Source organism: Coloeus monedula, assembly GCF_965178545.1.
Source record: "Coloeus monedula genome assembly, chromosome: 15".
Classification (NCBI taxonomy): domain Eukaryota; kingdom Metazoa; phylum Chordata; class Aves; order Passeriformes; family Corvidae; genus Coloeus; species Coloeus monedula.
Window position 1 is genome coordinate 11008321 of NC_138795.1, and position 21457 is coordinate 11029777.

At 41.0% G+C, this 21457-nt stretch overlaps 1 protein-coding gene across 2 annotated transcripts in view; it reads right to left on the reverse strand.

The window, feature by feature from the left end:
• Window positions 1-1998: 1998 nt before the first annotated feature.
• P4HA2 (prolyl 4-hydroxylase subunit alpha 2) overlaps window positions 1999-21457 on the reverse strand; it is a 28130-nt gene continuing 8671 nt past the window's right edge. For both annotated transcript variants that reach the window (XM_082291321.1, XM_082291320.1), the window contains 13 exons: window positions 21212-21308; window positions 19900-20051; window positions 18268-18405; window positions 17208-17447; window positions 15296-15507; window positions 14384-14560; window positions 10732-10802; window positions 10398-10497; window positions 9392-9445; window positions 6958-7017; window positions 4646-4714; window positions 4142-4238; window positions 1999-2446 (listed from right to left, as the gene is read on the reverse strand). In XM_082291321.1, coding sequence (XP_082147447.1) covers window positions 2376-2446; window positions 4142-4238; window positions 4646-4714; window positions 6958-7017; window positions 9392-9445; window positions 10398-10497; window positions 10732-10802; window positions 14384-14560; window positions 15296-15507; window positions 17208-17447; window positions 18268-18405; window positions 19900-20051; window positions 21212-21308 — 1538 coding nt within the window. In that variant the 3' untranslated portion in view covers window positions 1999-2375. The remainder of the gene's footprint in view (window positions 2447-4141; window positions 4239-4645; window positions 4715-6957; window positions 7018-9391; window positions 9446-10397; window positions 10498-10731; window positions 10803-14383; window positions 14561-15295; window positions 15508-17207; window positions 17448-18267; window positions 18406-19899; window positions 20052-21211; window positions 21309-21457) is intronic.

Sequence of the window (21457 nt, forward strand, 5' to 3'; positions counted from 1 at the left end):
TAGAAGTTCAGTATGATAACACACAGTTAACAATGGTATTTCCTAGCCAACTGTGCTATTTCAGAAATGGGATGTGCAGTTTCTGGCCAGAGTCCTGATGTGAACTTTATCTGTCAACATACCACGTTGACAAAGTCTAAGTAGGTTCCTCTTCCTTCCCCTGAAACCCAGAATGTTCCAGCCAGAGGCTGTGGCTTTGGCTCATCATCACTTCTTCACATCTGCAAGACTGTCATACATTGAATACTTTGTTACAAAGCAAAACTCCTTATTTCCCAAGTTTATGTTACATTGAGACATTTTACTAAGAAAACTGGAGGTCAATAGTGAGATATTCTGAACAGCCAGCCAGCAATCACAAAATTCATGGCAAGCAAAGGAGTGCACTGGGAGATTAGAGAGCAGCTATTGAGCTCTGCTGTGCTGGGTCTTCAAAGCCTTTAGGAAAAAAATATTGCAGGTCCTATAGCTACCTGCTGTAAGTACTCACACAAAGCTTAGTTACCAGTCTAGATTCTCATTTCAGTATTATTAACAACTTAAGCTCAGCAAGTCTCTGCCTGGACAATGCAAGGCCTCTCTCCAATCAGTTGTGCATGTTTAACAGAAAAATTAAAGCTTTAGTGAGTACAGGTACATGCTGCATATAAATGAAGCAATAACCCTCAAATTCATCAATTTTTCACATATAAAATACAAGAGCACATGAAGATACATTGCTGAGCCACATTGTTTTAATACTGATAGAATAAATTGATGACATTTATTATATCTAATATGTAAAACTCTTCTGTTGCACAAGTCTCTCCTAAGAGGACAGCAGGGGAATTGCTTCTAACCCTGCCCAAAACCTGTTTCAAGCTTTACCTCACTCTGTCTTTGCACAACACAGGGCAATGCAGAAGCACAAAGCAAACCAGCCTTGGTCATATGACAACCCTGACTGCAAGCAGATGTTTCAGTGCAATTGAAGTTTCTTTCACTTTCTCAAGCCAGTTCCATGCATTGGTACATTAACTATCACCCAAGCATGTCTTTAAGCACTAGCTTATGGTTGTACAGCCATTACCAGTTCTGGCTTTCAGTTCACCTGCAGTCATCCATAGTCCCATGAAGTCAGGCCCAAACGACACACAGCCAGGGAAAGATCCAGTCAATGCACCTGCACAGCCTGCTACTAACACCAAGTTCCTACACTTCTGAAACATTTAACTGTTTCACCATAACTTTTGCCTCTTTTTTTCAGCAATAAACTCTCATTTCTTCATAAATAATTCAGAAATGGGACTTCCTTTCAGTCCTCCATGTGTTGGCTTAGGGCCAACACTCACATGTTAATAGAGCAAAAGGGCAAAGGAGGATCACAGGGCAGGATTACTCCCAGCCTGTCTGAAGGGCATGACAAAACCCTCCTCCAGTCTGCAAAAGGAGATTAAGATTTGCTTGTAGAACATCCTACTGATTTCCATATGTGCTGAGTTCAGGTTGTCCTGTGGGAAAAACACTGTTTCATCAGCAGATACCTGCTTTTAGAATCAGGGATTGTCAAGGCTACCAACATTCTTGAAAGGCTTCAGATTTTTTTAACTGCTTGTGTCAAAAAAAGCACCCCACAAAAGGAGAGTTAACACCACAGGACAAGGCTTCTCATAAGTGTGAAACACTGAGACCACAGCTGCCACTGGCACAAAATGTGCAGCCTCTCTGCTCCCAGGACACATCATACTTTCAATACACAAATTACATCCTTCCAGTTTCAGGAGAAGGTGCAACAGTTCTGTATTGTGTACTGGAGTTTTAGACAAAACACTATGCAAAACCATGATGTATTTTCTACAGGAAAAGGGCAACAAGGCAACAGGCCCTCAGAGGAAAAAGTAAAGGCCCACTGTTCCCTAAAACCAAACACTGATGCACTAATCAAGGACTTCAAATAGATAATCACTTTCTGGAAAGAACATTTATTTTTGCTTTAAAACCTGTGATCCATAGAAATACAATAAAATCAACATGTACACAAAACTTTTTAAAAAAACCAACTTCGGTTCAAAGAAATATTTAACATTTAAATCTTCTGAGGTACAAAAGGCACAAGACCAAGCACCCAAACAAACAGAATTGTTCACAGCACTGTTTGCACCACCACTAGAGAGGAAGACTTTAGGGAGGAAGGCAGGAGAAATATGGAAATAACTGCAACCAAAACACAAGGATGTGTACAATGCTTTCGTTCATGGGTGTTACATATTTTATTGTTCTTTTGTTGTAAAGTGCCAGGACTCTTGGAGAAAAAGATGGATCATTTCTTAGAAATGAACTGGAACAAACAACAGTAGAAAAGGAGACACAAACAAAGGTCTGTAGCAGGCTGGAGTTCAGTCAACCTCTGTTCTCCCACAAGGTCTTAAGAATTCATTTCCTCTTTCGTGAAACCATTTGTTTGAAACTGTGGAAACAGGGAACTGGAATTAGTTATCACCATGTACCCAGTGTGGGTATCATCACAACCTGGATGGATACTTTACATAAAATCTCTCAGTTTGGGGATCCATGTTTATACTTCTCTACTCACCCAAGGGAAAATACATAGAAAGATACAAAAGTCTGGGGAAGAAAGGATCTTCTGCAATGCACAGTTCTGGAGGCAACACTAACAGAGCAGTGTATTCTGGGGCTGGTATCATTGACAGTCAACATGCTCTGGCACTCCAGGGGAATAACTTGGAGGCTGGGGGAATATAGGTACGGGAATAGGTAACATGAAGCTTGAGAAGCTTTCAGCGGGAAGCAGAAATTCCTAGTGCCCAGAGACTCCCATTTACCTTGCAAGGAGCTCTCATCCTTTTGCAGCTAGAACTGTGCACAGATCTTTGTAGGAACAGACCCGATTCTAGCCAAGTGATAATTCAAGTCATTCTGATGCTGATACGTGTTGGGGTTTTAGTTTAGTTTTAGTTTTTTTCCTATTAAAGGAATTTTCTCCCATAGGTATGTTGCTAGGGGACAAATAGCTGTACTTAAGAAAGACAAAAAGGGGGGTGGGGCAGGCCTGGCTACTCCTTTGTCTACACCTGGGTGTGGGGTCAGTTCGCTCTGAGCGTCCGGAGATAAGAGCTGCAGAGAAAGGAGCTGCGGTTTCCTCGTCTTGGCCGGTTTTTTTTTCCTTTTTCTGCTGGAAACAACGCTGGGACCCCCAAAAAGCCGCCTTCCCTGCCCTGCTGGAAAAGGGCCAGGCTGTGGCCGCCCTGCCCCGCTGCTGCTTCGAGCTTTCGCTGCGTTGTAGCCGTGCTCTCCCTGCCTGCGTGGGCCTCTGGGGGGTTCCCCTTTTGGATACATCTCGTCTGCCACCCGGGATTTGTGTTCATGCCTGCCGCTCCCGCCTGCCGTTTCCAGCCTGCTGTTCCTGAGAGTCCGGGATCGGCTGCCCAGGGGTTTGTGAAGCCTTTGTCCCATCCCTTCCCGGGATCCCAGGGCACCGGTGCCGCGTGCTCCCCGAGCTCGCTCCGGAGCGCCCCCTGCAGCCGCGGGGGAACCATCGCACCTGCCCTGCTCACCGGGAGCCGCCAGCGCCCCTGCCGGCTGCGAGCGGAACTGCACCCGAGGGGAAAGGGCCCGACAGCCGAGAAGGCTGGGACTGGGTTTGTGATTGTTTGCTGTTACTGCCATAGTTATTGTTGTTTTGTTTGACTGGTTATATACATATATATATATATATATAGTAAAGAACTGTTATTCCTATTTCCCACATCTTTGCCTAAAGGCCCTTGATTTCATAATATAATAACTCAGAGGGAAAAGGGGTTATATCTGCCATATCTGCCACTTCAAGGGGGGCTTCTGTCTTCCTTAGCAGGCACCTGTCTTTCAAAACCGAGACAACACGTTACACAAACCCAGTGATAGTCTTACACTTTGTGCTGCCATTGATACAAAAACTCACTAGAAAAGCTATAGCTGAACAATGCAGCTGCTTAACACTTCATGAGATCAATAGCAGGAAATTTCATAATAGCCAAATGACTCCAGTAGTTGAAATGGCAACACCCAGGTTACTAAATGCTTTTATAAGAGGTCAGTATATCCCCAGCTTTACATACATGAACCTTCCTTCAGGTTTTGTTCCTAAAAAAGTATTACTTACCCCATTTACACCCTACTAGTACTGGACAAGCTGCATGTCTTGTTCTATAATCCCCCTCACCACTTCTGAAGAGATTGTACCAAAACACTGCTGTTCCCTGAAAAGCGAGATCAGGTCTGGATTAGTCAGAACCTAGTCAATATAAGCAGGTTACAGTAAGGGGAGGGGGATGCCTACAGATTCAGCTGCAGGCAGCTGGAAGCACTTTAACAGGTCACCATAGACAGCACAGGAAAAAAACCCTTAGTCCTGTTCTAACTCAGTCATGTTCAGAGTACAGAGGAAGTCTACTGAACACAAGTTTACTTTGTTAAAAACAGCTGTACAGAGAAACTGTTCACTTCATACATACCAGCAAATGGAGATGCCCTCAAGTCTGCAAGATCACTATAACTGCAATGAAGTGCACTTGTCACATCAGCTGACTTTTACACGGACTGTGCAGAGGGAGAGACAGTAACTGGAGAGAGAAGGAATAAACCCAAACACATAAACAGACTTTACCTTCTTGGGCCATATTGCTGCCCCAAAATCTGGGAAAACTGTCGCTCCTCCAGCTTCTACATCGCTCATCTGAGAAAAGAGAGTCCACAAATTGTCCATTTACAAGGCTTTTTATACAGTCCCACAAGCTAAAGTGTCCCAAGGCCTGAAATTTCAACTTGCACCTCTACAAGCAGCACTGATGAGGAGGGTGCACTTCAACCAGCACGAACTGCAGAAGAAGCAGTACCTGCTGTAGAACAATTTTATTTCACCTGAAGGCTTTTGTCCAGATTATGTATGTTTAGATATATATTGCCTGGATTATATATCGTCTACTTCAAATAGCCACTAGAAGTTGAGTACCTACAAGGTTAATAAGCTAATGCTCTAGAACAAGAGAGAGGACTTCAGAGTAAGCTGGTTTCAAGAATTTCATTCCACTTTATGATCCAGTTAGGAAAACAAGCGTCTCTTAAACCACATTTCCTCAAACTGAAACCATGCCTTTGGAACTAATTTTCATAATTTAGTTTATGCGTCTTGGTCAAGCACTTCAAAAACTACACAAACTATTAGAAAGCTTCTTTCGGCACTGTTTCTATGCTGCTCACCAGCAGTCTTATGCAATTTCAAGTGCTTTAGGCAGCTCAAGCTTCAACAGCTACAGCTATGTGACTCTAAAAAACCCCATGTATCTTTATGCTTTGCCCTTCCACACTGGAATGAATTTAACCCTATTAAATTAATCAGTAATTTACAATGGATTTATTGTAAATTCTGGACTTGACTCAAAACCCACCAAAGTTCCTGGAAACACTCCCATTAAAAATATAACATCTTTCCACTGAATTCAGTAAGCTTTGGGTCAGATTCTAATGAAAAGAAACAAATTAGTCAGATCCAGCTCCCACCAAATTTAAAAACTACTATTAATACACTCCCCAAGTCCCCAGAATCCCTATTATAACTTGGATTTCTGTTTAAAGCAGATTTAATTACCACTCTGGTGTCCTCCTCCTTGGTACCTACAATAAAAGGGCTTAAGGTGCCAAAGGTGCACAGGTTTTTGCCCCTTCCAACTAGAAAGCATGTGCATGCAGCCTTGCAAGCTAATATCTATGTCTTAGCCATACAACCACTCTTTTTAGTAAGGGTGTTGGTACATGTATGTTTTATGTGTTCTACATGGGACAAACAAGGGCAAATTGCCTTTGACCATGTACAACTGGCAGAGATTATGTGTATTGCTCCTTCTAAATCAAGGCTTGTCCAAAATTCTGAGAAGCAAACAACATAAAGTTTAACTCAATTTAAAATTAAAATCTCTTTGCAGCAGAATATTTCACAGCTACCCATCTTACTCCAATTCTTGTTTTGAAGATTATTTCCCTCCCCGCCATATCAAGTTGAAAGTGCTTCTGGTTCTGTTTTGAGCTGCATTTCACTCTCAAAATACGATGTCAGCCATCAAATTTAAAATTCTGTGACAAAATATTTAAATTATATCACTCAAATCTTAAACACAGAAGATGAGGTGATCCTAAAGATATAATGAGTATAGGTTCACAGATAAAACAGCATCAGAAGACTACTGTGAAAACAAGGCCATTATTCCCAGTGGCAGCAATGTTTAGGATTCCAGTGTACATGGTCTGTGGGCTGTATAATGCATGCAACTAATGAATCTTTCAAATCTGCACTTGTAACCCAGTTACACCAAGTTTATCAGCTGTGCCTCCCTCCGTTTGTTGAAGCAGCAGCTGTGCTGAGCAACTCTGGCTTTGCCACACAGCTGAGGAAGAGGCTGACAGACCACAACATCAACAGCTGTCAAACAGTGGTGGAAAAATATGACTGTCTCACATTAAGTGGCTGATAGTCAAGTTCTCCAACAGCATACCATATGAGTACCCCAAGTATTTCCCTTTGAGAAACATGCCAAATTCTTCTCTTCCCCCATGGAATCCAATTAAGTAATAGATTCCATAGTAGAGTGGCCAAAAGGAGAAGATGGGTACTATATTCAAATTTTCTGCTCTGAGGTTAAATACCACCAGAATTCTATCAATTCAGATGGGACAGCACTTGATGCTGAAAGAATAATGAAATCCCTACTGCTAGATGCCAGGAAATCTCTGCAAATAACCAACTGCACAAGCTGTAAATAAGATGCTGCTAAAGGATCATCATACTTACATAGTTTAAAAAAGTGGCCACACGATTTCCAGTCCCTAACCGCTTGAAAGCATCTGGCTCATCTTTCTATAAAATTAAATGAGAATAACTGCAAATTTCAAGCTCCCAGACAGTAGACACACAGAGGTACTTACATAGTTAAGAAACGTCGCTAGCCTATTTCCTTCCGATTTGAGTGTGCTGTCAAAGGGTCGCTGCAACAGACAACAACTTTAACCTGGGTTCCAAACAGGCTCTCACTAGAGCTACGTACGTGCAGCTCAGCAGAGATCCTCAAGCCCAATTTAAGAGATGGAATAGAAAGGGGACAACTGATACAGGGCAACATTAAAGCCATCACAAGCTGCAGCCAGGGTGCACAGCTGCATGCACAGAGCACTTGGATGCGATGAGGAGAAGTTGCACTGAAACATTCTGAAGGGAGAAGAGAAGCAATGCTTTCAGGGCCTGTGCCACAGATGTTATCCAAGTAAGGTCAACAACAGGCCATTATTCTGGGCACTGATCCAAAGTCAACAACTGAGGTGAATACAAAAAACTAATCTTTAGTGGGCTTTAGATAACACAGATTCTTGTAAATGTAGCAACTCAAAGAAATACTGTCATAAGAAGAGCAAATGCATGTTTTGACAGCAGACAAAACTATAGAGTAGTTTCAGGTGGTTGCCTGTCTAGGACTAAAGACCACATCAAAAAGATCAAATTGTCTTTACTCTGTAATAAACAATGAGTTTCATTTGTTGAAGCTGAGATCACACTGGTGCCATGTAGAAGCAGAAAGAACACCTAAAATATCAGTGTCTTTCTTGCCTTCAGTAAAATGAAATCAGAAATTTATTTACATTGCTAATAGTCAGGAAGTCATTCCAGTCAGGAGACATCAAGGTGCATTTTTTCACACAAAAGCAATAATGTTCAAAATTTAAAGAAAACAATAAATCAGTATTGAAAAAGACAAACAGCAAGGAAAACCACAGCAACCATGTCTAAGATCATGTAGTTCAGTCTGCTTGAAGCATATTTTAATAAACAAGTGGTCTTTCCTGAACTGGGTTCATAAAAAACCCAAGACTTGCACATGCAAATCCAATCCAAAAAAGCCAACATAAGACCACTGAGATACAGGGAATTCCCTGGTTACTGCCACTGCTGTGAAACCCATGTCCAACCATGAATTTCTGAACTTCAATAGCAAAAATCTAACTTGAACAACCAATAAAATCTCCAGGTTATAATAGGCAGCTACTGAAGTGCCTCTATTTGAGAACTGCAAGGGAACAAAAAAGCTCCAAGGCTGATCAGAAACTGGGGAGACACAGCAGCATCTCTATTTCAACACAAAGTCTACGATGCACAGAGAGCCCGCAGGACCAGACCAAAACTCTGGCAACTGTTGCAACTGCCTTGCCTCAGCTGAAAACTGCAGCCAAGGTTAAATTCCACTTGGAGCTCTGCTCCAGCTCCTAATCCAAAGTAAAGTCCACACTGATGGACATTTGATGCCTGAGGTCCTTGAGTTCAATGGCTTTGAAGAGAATTCAAGAGCATTTGCTCAACTCAGGAAACCAAGCAGACTTAAGAGGAAAATTCTCACAACAGGACAAAGTTAATAACAAGCTTCCACAGTGTTGAAACTTGGATTTTTTTTTTTTTATTTTTTAAACAGTGCTAAGTTGGGTGGCTTCAATTCTGCACTCAATTATTGGGTTGTGTGCTCTGCTGCAGCAATCACTCCTACCAGGTAAAACCACTGGGACAATCTGAATTATGTCAGATTCCACTGAAATACCACAGAAATCAAGGCATCAGATGGATTTTATACTTGAAGTTACCAGTCACCATAGTTCTTCAGTATGATTAGCACATCCATGAATTTGTTTAGGGTCATTATTAAGAATCTGCTCTTTTCTCCCCACTCACAGCAAACCACAGCTGTTCTTTGCCAGGCAGAGCCCTCTAGTGCCTCATGAAGACCCAGCACCACCACCCGCACATCCACCTGCTGCTGGAGCACTGCCCTCAACACCATCCCAGGGAACCCTTTTCGGACCCCAGTGCTGCAGCCACTCTCAGGGGTCTGCCAGAAGGGCTGTACAACCTATCAGGATTTCCATAACATTTACTCTTCTGGAGGGAGGTGGAAGGATATCTCCTCCTCAGTCAGCTCCTGCAAAATGCTTTAGAGCACACAGCAAAGCAGGATTTGGACAACATTACTGAAATCGGAAGCCTAATGGACCAAAGCCCTCATAACCCAGGGCTTGCAGACCTCAGTTTACAAATAAAACAATGGAAAGAGCACAGTCAAGTGCTGCATGACACTTTTAATGTGTCTGTACTGTGCAAGGAATCAAGGTCCCAAAGGTAAGCAGGGAGATTTGTTCATTATTCTCTTGAACTTTCAGCATCAGAGAAGGCAGTGCAAAGGCTTTTCAGAATTTATAATCCATCCATGCAACAGGCCTACATATTAAATGCTCTAACAGAAAACAGTTTCAAAAGTTCTCCCAGACCAAACTGTTCCCTCCTCCCCACTCTACTAAGAAATAATTGCAAGTGTGATCTTACCCTAGAAAAATCAAAGTGTGGCTCGTACTGCCCTCCCATTCCGTAGTTGGCAACCTACAGCATGGAAGAAGGAAGCACATAAATATCTACTGAACTGCAAGTGACTGCTGCAGAATAGCACTTGCTGTCAGAAATCCAAAGCATGCTCTGAGAAACAGCACTTTGTGGCAAGATTATTATCTATAGTACACTTAATTTATTTTTAGATTGCCAGAACTGAGGTACTCAGATGAGAAACAGCTTGAGTGCTTTTTCCCTTTCGTAGTTCAAGGGTTTGAACTTATCACTACAACAGCCTGTTTAACATACAGCAGTAATAGTTTCACCACACTGTTGCTTCCTTCCTCTGAAGGGAAGGCAGATGAATGTGTGCAACTCCCTGTGGGTCCAGCCTAGGGGACAGGACTGGATTCTGTGCCACTTGTGAATGATCTGTTATATACAAATGCCTCTCCAGAATCACAGAAAATTAACTTAGAAGCACCTCTTCACTTACTTTACGATCACATAACATGTTTTAGTTACTCTGAGGCTGTACTTAATGTGTCTCCCAGATCACTACACAATTACCTGGTTTCTATGGATAGCCTGTAATCAACAGTATTTCAATCAGGCTCTGGAACAGGAATTGAAGGAGCATGGAGGAAAAGAAACAGCGAATGGGCTAAGGTACAGCTATTCTGGCAGTGCTGTACTACTGGCACTCTTCTCCCCAACAGCCATCCAGAGACCAGAATTCACATGAGACTATAGCAGGACTACAAAAAATATTTGGGTCTTAGAAAGGTTGAACTAGGACAAATTCAGCTTTTGTGGACTTGAAAAATAAGCAGCAGACATTTCCTTCAGAACAAACAGGTGAATCTCAGATTCCTGCACAAAGTTAATCTTCTATTTCTTCGATATCTCCACCCTCTCTACCTGGCACACACAGGGAAAACATCCATCTGCACCAGACCAACCTAACCAGCAGCTAATTCCACCACGATGAACCCAGTGCACCAACCTGCAAGAGCTCAGCTGTTTTCACTGTTAACCCTGTGATCTGCTGCATTCGCTGATTCACCTTGGCCACAACAGGATCATCATCTTCTTCCAACCATGAGCTAAGGGAAGGACAGAAACACATTATTTTACAATACCAACCACCACACCGCATTTCCCAAGGCAGAAGGATTCTTCTGCCCTTTGTCAGATGGCTAAAAGAGCCATTTTCCATGCATTTGTTGGGGAAAGCTTTGGTGACATGCAAAGCAGTTCAAGTTTTCAGACACAATAGGTAGCAGATAACAGCTGTTAAGCACAAAAACCTTAAAGCTAAAACCCTTCTCTCTGCTTACCTCTTGGATACCCTGTAGCTAGCCACTGTAAGGACACCGGTTTTGGGATCACGTACTGTGGCTCGTGCCAGCTGTGCCAAAAAAAATCCCAAGGGGGAAGAAACACATCAGCTACAGGATAGAAAATTTCTTGCATCTTACCAAAATCAACACCTGATTTGTCCAACTTTAATATCTCACTGGATGAAAGAGCTTCAACCTAGAATATAATCTGATTTCATATTAAAACAACAACTGCAGAAACACAAGTACAATTCACCACCTGCATTTGATCCTGGAAAAAGAGTCTGATTGACCGCACAAGCCATGATATTGATTAAATCCGTAAGTTGCTTGGTGAACAGGTTTTGAAGGCACTTTTTTTAAACAGCTGGAGTCAATATTAGTGAGAGGGAACAACAACAAAAGTTAACAACACATGAAGTCCAAGTTCCTGGCAAAGAGAAAATCACTGGGTAGTCCATGAATCAGCCTGCTCCTCATGTGGACTGAAAACCCAACCTCATTCTCAGATGCAAAATAGCAAGTGAAAACTTTTACAGAATGAGTTACAAGTTATGGGGCAAGCAAATCCCCAGTGGCAGAAAACTCCTGAGGACAGCTCTCAACATTCCCATGCTCAAATTTTCCAGCTGAAAAATGTCTGGAACATCTAGTTCTGAGACAGTTTGAGATGTTATTACATGATGAAGGTAACTCTGCAAAAGCACAGCACACCTACACATTTTAAACAGTATCATCACATTTAGGCCATTTCACCAGATCTGTAGGAAAAAAAAAAATGGAACTTGGCAAAACTGATAAAGTTTGCTGTGGTCTCGGAGTGACAGATGACTGCTAACAGTACTTTGGTCACTTTGGTTTCATTCTTGCAGCTGAGAACAAGAATTGGGACACTCCTTTCTTTGAGTATAAGCTTGGACCACATTTAAATTTAACTCCTGCCAACCGCACACGCTCTAAATCATACCTCTTTTCTTCCACTTAATTATATGTCATAGAAAGCCTTTTTACTTGCATTTCTTCAGAGCACACAGTCATTATTTCCTTTGTTTTCCTCAAATAAGTCTCCAGCCAGCTTTACAATCCATGTCAGCTGTGTTGTCCCTATACAAGAGTTCTTGGCAGAGCTGTTGGTGTAATTCTGACTCACTATTATTTCATTCCAGATTTCTCCTGTATAAATCATAACAGAAGAGCCAGGCTGACTGAATATTGTTCTTCACTGGTACAGTGAAGCATAGCTTTAGGGATATATATTTTGCTTCCCAAACTTTTCATTCTGCTGCCATTTTCAAGCTTGTATATGCTTGCTTGATTTCTGCACCTAGCATATGATCTAAATAAATCAGAACTCAAAAAAGCCTGACTGCCTTGATATTTTTCCCTATCTGCTCTGATAGGCAGGTTTCTTCATTTAAGACACACAATCTACATCTCAGTTGGTATAAGCAACTGATAAACGTAAGGCTTCCTCTCTCAGGGTGGAGAAATCAGCCTTTTAAGAGGCATTCGCTTTGAAAAATCATCATAACACCCTTCATTGGTCAGAAGTTTCACTGACTGTTTCAGAGTCTATCTAGTTTAGCACTGCTATTTCCTTCTGAAATTCTGCACTGCTGAAACTCTGCAGCATGAGCTTAAATATTCATGGCTCCCCACTTCATGCCATATTCTTGCCTGTTCAGACATTCCCGACTAGCAGGTAACATTAAGAATTTTGGGAACATGGTTCTCATACTTTAATGGCAGACCTGCCTCAATGCTCTCCACATCAATAGAGCTAAGAATCTTCTTGACCCACCCCAGCCAGTTCTGATGGGTTCCCTGAAAATCTGGATCTAACTTTTTGGAAGTGGAGTAACAGTGATTGCATTTTGCAAAACAAGCATAAAAAGCAACTCAATTGCAGCTAGTCCCAATCCCATACAGATGTTCTTTCTCTACAAAAAGTATTGGCAAGTGTAAACTGCAGAAAATGTTGAAGTACTTGGACTCAAAAGTAAAAATTTCTTGCAAATGCATTTTATAATAAAGAAAGTGCTCATCTTTCTGAGACTAAAATAAAATAACACTTCACAGTTCTGTCTGAAAGCTTCCATGATTACTACCTAAAACTTCTTGGCTAAAATTAAGCTGTATTTATTAAGGACCATCTCATCACAGGATTTGCATTTTCCATTCTTTCAGTAATACTGCAGAATTTAAAGTTATTCCTGCAGCTGAGCTATACATAGGCTTAGAAAAAATAACTCATAAGAAAATGGCTGCTTTTTTAAATTGACAATTTTCATCTGAATCTTAAGGCTGTAATATTTATCTACTCTTCTAGGGACTGACTGCAGCTCTACACTACATAGATTACATGAAAAATTCCTCTAACATTAGTAATATACACAAAATTCAGAGACCAAGAACTAAGACTTTCCATAAAACTTTGAACAAAAAGGAAAAACCAAAAAAACCAGCTGTCTTTAGACAGTGCTTTATTTGATAAAATAGATTAAGTGATATGCTCTATGTGAATGCTTCCATTTTATCTGAAGCTCTTGAAGTTTTCTACTATGATGTAATAGGAAAAGTTCTCCATTTATGGAGGTGAGAGTCCTCACTGAGACAGGAGTGTTCAGCCAACATTTCCATAGCTGGCTGGTAGTCACAGAAGTCCAGCTTCACAAACATCCCAAATTATTAAATGTTCTTGGGAAGCATCAGTTTCTCAGTCTGTTTCTAACTATTTATGCTTACATTCAGAAATACTTACAGAAGGGAAAGTCTTCACTGGAATTTTAGTACCATATTTCATAGCAGTAGCCTGAAGAGTGCTAAAATGAACCACTCTATAAGCAAAGATTTGTTCAGCTTTACATTCTGCTCAGACGTCACAAAAAAACTAAGGTGGCATCTACTACTATCACACTGCCATACTACTTTTTGCCAGAAAGGTGACAGTTAGGCAGGAAATTCCACCTCCAGAAAACCAGATAAGTACTAGCTCTGCATGAGGTAGCTGCTTTTTTTATTGTGTGCAGAGTCACCAGAACTCATACCTTGAGTAACAGGGAACACATGTGGTTTATAGTAGAAGCAGTAGATTCCAGGATACAGAAGCAAACAAAAAAAAAACAAACAAACAAACAAAAAAAAAAAAAAAAAAAAAAAAAAAAAAACCAAAACCAATAAACCCCACCAAAATTAAAAAAAAAAAACAACAAAACCAACCACCAAAACCCCAAACCTCTAGGTATTATTCTAGCACAACTTTTTCTTCTTTCCACTTCTGTTGACATTTGGGCTTTTCAAATTTCATTTATGTTTGGCTCCAGTTCAAAAGGCAGACTTAAGGCATATTGCACACCTACTCCTATCATTTTAAGTCAGCCATTTACCTTTTCAAATATAGTTTCTAATTTCTTAAAAGCTTTCTAAGCCTTTTACTGAGAACTTTGCATAATTAAGTGCAATAATGCATAAATACCTTTGGGAGCCTGGGCTTTATGGTCCTACATCACCAGGCAGTTCTGAAATCTTTAGGCTCACAGCTGCAGTGTATCATCTATAGTATGAAACCAGGCCTTTCAAAACCTTTGCCTAGTCCTTGCTAATAAAGATTGAAGCATGGAGTTAGTGAGATGGGAAAAGGGAAACTTACCCTTGGCTTAGCTAGATGTTTAATTTTCTCAATTTCTTCATCAGACATGACATCATAGTATCGCACAATATGAGGGCTGTCCCATTCATCTTCTTCCTTAAAGGGAGCTATGAGCAGATGAGGGTTTCTGTTTCCATCATGGTACCTACAAAACAGCCTTTTTTGTCTTCGAGGTGTCTGAAACAACAAAATGCCAAACAAAGCACTGTTTGCTCAAACACTTTTCTTGACCTTCGAACAGGCAAGACAAGATGAGCTTCATTCCACATACGTAAACAAGAGTGATTCTACAATTTACTGCAATTAAAACCAAGATACCTTGTTCCAAATTCCACTGAGCAGCATCTCAAACACTGACCTTTAGGGGAATTAAATCACAATAGGTTACAGATTAAGAAGTGCACAAGCAGTCAGCTGTGAAAAAAAGCCTGGTTCTTATAATTAAGACTATGCAGATGAAATAAACTGGTTCTTTTCCCTGGACTAAGAACTGAAGCCGTGTTTGTTGAGAGGTACTGGAAATCACTTGATCAAAATAGTCACTCCAGGAGAACATGCCTAAGATGCAAAAGGGAAGGAAAAACATGATTCCCTAAGTGTGGTAAAGCATAATCAGCTCTTGGGGAAAAAGCCTCCTTGTGTATCTCTACAGCTGACTTTGAAAAAGCTGAGTAGACAGACTGAGGAGAATCAATTTTCAACAACCTTTAAGAGGTACAGCTAAGAGCTGTTTGTGAGTAACAGCTGAAGATTGAGAAGCCAAGATATAAGGTACAAATCTTGGCCTGGACAGAACCAAACTCAATTTTTTCTTAAAAAACCAGCTTCACAGAAGGACAAACACACCATGTCCCACCAAGCTTGACCACCTCTATGCAAAGGCAGCATAGTCAGGAAATTCTTATCTCTTACCATTTTCACCCCTTCACCTCTGCAAAGGGCCTCATAGATATCACGCTCTGGCAAGTAGTCAAGAGGTCTCTCATAGGCTCCACTTTGCACCATGGCTTCTGTGGTTGTCACAGAGTTGTTTATTGACTTTTCTTTCTCCTTCTCCTTCCTCTCCTTCTCCAGCAGCTTCTCAAAGTAGCGCAGATTACTGCCTGCTCTCTCATGAGTGCTGTCTTCATTGGGAGAAAAACAGAGAGAAACAGTGATTTTTGCAAACTCAGGAACTGTTAGCACAAACAAGTCCCTGTATCAAGACAGCAACAATTCCTCCCTTCCTAAAGCATTATCAGGCAAACAAAGGCATTGGCTTCAGCCTGCACTGAAAATCAACACTGGGAAGTTTCTGTCTTCACAAAGGAGAGGTGCACACAGGATACAAAAGAATCCTTTCTAGAAGAACCCATCACAAAGCTTGTATTCCAAGAAAAAGAATAGAAGCTTTTGTTCTTCACATTCCTTTTTCTCTCAACTTTTCTGACCAGTTCTACCCAAGATAAGCAGATCATAGAGCTCATGAGCAGAGACCAAGGTACCCTACTTGCTGCACCTGTCCTCTCCACCATGCTCATCACCCACACTGCACAAGCACACTTTAACCAAGGACTGTGATAGAATCCAGCCACAGTCTTCAGTCCCAAAGGTTCCTCTCAGGCTGGGAAGCTCTGAAGCGTGTGTTACTACTTTAAGCCCACCTACAGCATCCATCTGTAGCTCTAACAGGTTTATATGGGAGGGAGTCTGGATCACTAACATCTTTGGACATATTAGTGATTTATTAATGATGTTGGTATGAATCAAAAAACATCATCAATAGACCTTTACCCCAGATAACTAAGAAGGAACAATTCCTTGTTCACCTGTGTTTCTGGATACTACCACCTAGAACAGATTCTTTTCCTTGTGGCCTTCCCAACTTCACTGTGTTTATCTCATGGAACCAACCCCAATGCTCACTGCAGTCACCACTCTTTAGAGCACAGGGCAATAGTGGCCAGATAGGGAAGTTGAACCCAGAGCAGACGAAGCTGCTGCTTCCAGAGGGGACTACCAAGTGTGTTCCACTGTTTGCTGCTGATAAGGATTTACATTCTGCTATCAGTACTAAGCCCCACTGCAGAGGGAGCTCGGTTCAATACATACTCATATTCTTGTACATTTTAATTTAAGAATTCTAGTGTCTGTGGAAATTAGATTAATACATAGTTTTCAATAGGAAGGTTTCCTATTGAACCTATCCACTCTCAGGATGCTGCTAATATCTAAACTAAGAACCACAGCTCATTAAAAAAACATGAAATACCTAACACAGTAAATGTTAGCTCTAAATGAAGAGGACAGGAAGCAGGCAAAGATGGATAGGAAGCAATGCTTATTTGCTTACTCAAGGGAAAGCTAGAAACAGTTCAGAAATAAAAAGTTCCAAGAAAATTTGTTCTGAATATTCAGAAATAAATACTGCAAGATCTCAGGCAAAGTACTCTCCCAATATCCAAGAGTACCTGCACTAAGGAATATGTAAAGTTAGTAGGACTTCACAGAAGGTGCAGCACTGCCTAAGTCTGTGGTAGCCTTGATCTCCACTTGAGACAAGCAAGGCTTTTTACCACTGCCAAACACAGTACCTCAGTACACTGCAGCAAAGCACACAAGTAGTGAGTGCAGTCAGATACATTGGGGCCTTGGGTAACAGCAGCATGGACCAGAAGACAGCTTGTTAGAGATATATAAGCAGACTTTTTTCCAGGACCCACATTTATTGTAAGTCATCTGTCAGGATATCCTTTCCAGTCAGCTCATGGAATGGACCATGACTGTTCTCAGTTCTGCTGCTGGCAACTCTCCCCAGCTAAAATAACATGGTCTTTGTTCTTACCGAGGGATATCAGCCGTCTGGTGAGCTCCATGGCTCTGTGCAAATCCCCAAACTGGAAAACAGCGTAGCTGAGATAATCTAGGATCTCTACTTTGCTGACTGTTGTATCCTCCCCCTCATCGTGCTGCTTTAAGGCCTGCTCCATCCAGAGCACAGTGTGATAATAGTCCCCATCATTGTAGGCTGTCTTCCCCATGCCAAAGCAGTCACCAACTGTCAGGGAGGATCGATATTTTGTTCCTAAAAACAAAAAGATAGCTTTCAGCAATCCACACAGAAGCACCTTTGTCTTAATACATTGAGAGGTATCTGTAAATACACACTTATTATCCAAAAATGTTTCTAAGAAACAATGCTTTGACAATACTTTAGGTTCAGTACTGAAGTGATCACCATCAGAATTAGAGTAAGCTCTATCTTAAACTTCTCTTTGTTTCCAAAGGAATTAATTAGAATAAAATTAACAGCAGTTACAGTGGTAAGATATTGTTTTTTCTGCTGTAGACAATGGAAGAGCAGACTAACATCTTAACAGATTTCAACCTAACCTACAGATTAACACTGTTAGATGATCAGAGAAGCCTGACTACATGCACAGCCAGCTTGTTTCTCTTTACTGGAAATCTGCATTTGCACATAAGCAAGCTAATGTTTATTTAAACAAACTGGGTCTACAGTTGAGTGCAACTGCACTGATTTCCAGTTGCTCCGCTGCGCAGATAAGACTTAAAATTTAGTTAATTATTAATGGTTATTAACACTAATAATAACTAAAAACATTGTGTCAGCTTATCTACCCACACACCAGTGAAGCCTATTTAGTTTGTAAACAGCATGTTGGTAGCCACCATAACCTGTTTCAGTAGGTGTCTCAAGCAGCAGCAACAAACATTCATCATGACTCAGCTAATAATTAGACATCCCAGTATCTCGTTAAATTTTCTAAAACATCTCTGTGGCAAAACCCATTGATCTTCATTTCATAAAGGACTTTTGGAGAGAGTTTGAGGATGTTATCACTTCCTTCCTGTTAAAGCTGAGGAGACCTTGGTGCACTTACCTGGCAAGTTCCCTCGAGAGAGGGTTTCAGGATCCAGCTTATAGGTATCCTGCAGGCGCATCAGTGCCTTCGCTGCTCCAGTCTCATCTTCTTCAGTTGGAAAAAATTGACGCTGGATTGTAAGATTTGCAATAAAGCCTTTGCAGTAAAAGGGAAAGATGTTACTTCCAGAGCTTGAATAAATATCAGTACAAGATTAACACAGAAGAGGAAATATCGGCTCTGTCTTTAGAATTGAGTTTCAAATAATCCAGATTTAAAGCCTCTTATTAGGCTCAAAAGTAATAAACACTTTGCTTTTTGTCCCTTTTTAAGAAATATGGCTCATGAGCAAAAAAGAAAGGATAAATAACTAAACTCAATTTTCTTGTGCCACACAATTACTGATGTACAATGTGAATCTAATGATCTTCATTTTCCTGTAATGTCTCTTTTTGACATGAAAACTTAATAACTTTCATCAGATGTCCTGCAATATCCACAGAGACAACTGATTTTAGATTGTAGTACTGGTCAATGACTTCCAAATCTATATTCCAGCCTCTAAAGCCATAAGAGCTTTTCAAGTCTCAGTTCCAGGGACAGAGACCCTGATCCAGGATTCCCTCACTAGGGTAGGGCCTTATGCAGTGAAGAGACTTAAATCTGACAAGTAAAACCAGGTGATATCCAGAAATAAAATTAGATGCACTGAGTAAACATATCAGGGTTACACAGCAGGTTGGTTGGGCAGAAGAGGAAGCCACCAACTGAATAAAAACAGCCCAACCATTTCCAGTCATATAGCAAGCCAAACTGGAAAAGGAAGCCTTTTGAAAAAGAATTAGTGACAGATGTATTTAATAGACTTGAGTATTTTATCTCCATTTAGGATGACTATTCCAAAAGGCAATAAAAGCCTTGTCTGGAAAAAACTTCCAAGTACCTAAACTTTAGCATATGCAGAGTAGAAAGGGAAAACATGCAGTGTTCTGCCTGAAAAACATAACCACCTCTCCCTCACTTCCCAGGAGTCCAGTAAAAATAAACCTCCACTTAAGGAAAAAAAAAAAAAAGGCACGCAACCAAATTAAAAGGTATGCAAGCAAATTCAGGCAGACACTTGACAATATGATGCAAACCCAAGGATTAGTACGGGAAGCATTTGATTTAGAAGGACAGGTTTAATGATAGCAACCATATATTATCCTCGTTTTGACAGACTGACAACAGCATCTGCCAACTCTAATGCTGGGGCTGATACAAATTTTTCCACCAGTTCAATATGGGACTCATTTTGATTCTTAATCTCATACTCTGATCAACATGGTCAAAAACCAGTGATCATCAAGAGAAGGAACAGACTGGGAAAGCAGAGGTAGCAGTTTATATACAGAGAACATAATGCTCAACAGTTGCCACCACAGCTTTAAGCATATCCCATTCTCCCTTTTTCCCCACAAAAAAACCAGTTTTTGAGCCTTGACAGAGATGTGTTTCACTTGCAAGTTTCACTCACTTGGGTAATCTGTACACACAAGGCAAGTCCTTTAGTTGTTTTTTAAACAAACTTGGCAGTAATATTTAAGCCAAGCTTGTGGCTTTCCAGAACACAAGGCTGCCTCCTGACAGCAGTCCCCTGTAACTCCTTACCATTTGTTGTATCCTGAAGAACCAGGTTTTCCAATTCCAGCCAGTCAGTATTCAAACGCTTCACAAGCTTATATGCATTTACGGGGTGTGCCAGATACCCTTCTGGATCGGAGGCTGATTTGCTGGTCAGTATATCCATTTTTTCAGCCCAACTGGAATGAGAAATGTTCACCTCAGCCTGAGAACAATTTATAAATGCACATCTTCCTTCTTAAATCATGCAAACTACACATCTAGATCAAATTATTGTCAAAACTGGCTTTCAACCTTTCAAGTTCACAAGGATAAAGTGGACGTTTCTTAATTACAATAGTCTCTTTCAAAGGGAAAATATTTCCCTGCTTAGTATTTTAAAGCTAACTACAGCAGGCATGCATCTCAGTTGTAACGAGCCTTAAAAATATCAGTTTATACATACATTTAACAGATATTCTCTTTACCAGTACTTGAAGAGGAGATTGCTTTGCCTCCAAAGGGCAGCTTTTCAAGAAAAGAACATTTTATGTATACATGACCAGAATTCCTATCATTTCACTACTCCATAGCTCCATTCTCATCTTACATTCCCAAAGGAAGGTTGGATTGACACATACAACCTCAAGTTCAGAAGTTCTTTGGAAAGCATGACTCCTTCTAAAGGGACTTGTCTCTTCTGAACCTGGACCTCATTTAGACTACTCTCCTGTCACACCCTAGTAGATACTGCTTTTGGCTAGACAAGCATAACAATCTTCCTAAGGGACACAAAGTATCAGTTGTCAGCAAGAGCCTTTCAAGCGATCCAAGCAATCAGGACAACATCAGAGATGTGCTGCAGACACTTTGGCACTTGAAGAGAACAAGGTAGGAGCACTGTCCCTGAGGGCAAAGCCAACAGAGGAAGGAATCCAGAGATTTGGTAAATGCCACTGGCACGCTTGGCTCTTGTAAGCAGGGCTGATGGCATGAAACAACAGGCAGCACAGAACACTGGCACACAGAGGTATTCAGCTCTCATGACAAGACTCCCGATATGACTCTGATGTGTCCTCTCTACGCAAGTCCTGTGATAGTACAAGGACAGGGCAAAGTGGGGAAAGCCCACCAGAGCACCATTTCCAAAGAAGCAAATTCTAAGTGATATCTGAAGCAGGGACCCTTGTAGGTTAATGGGAATAAATTAAACCAAGTTAGTACCTATCCTCTCCCTGTGATTATCTACTGAGGCAATACCAACAAGATCTAGCAGCAGAGAGTGGTGACAAAGGTGGGGTGTGATTGAACACAAATGAAATATTTTGTCACCCTTCATTACACAAATCTCCTCCCCTACCTTTTAATCTGAGAGAGCTTGTTCTCTTCTGCTCGGATATACTCCTTTAAAGACTGTACCAAGTCCTTCTCTGCATAAATCAGGTCTGTCATTTGACCTAAAAAAAATAGGAGCAAACATCCATCAGATCTAAAAAAGTAACAATTACCAAGTGCACAGAAGACAAACCTTAAATGCTCCAGGGCTATTAAAATCACCACAAACAACAGACAAATTAATGGTATGCACTTCAATGCCTGTAAAGCA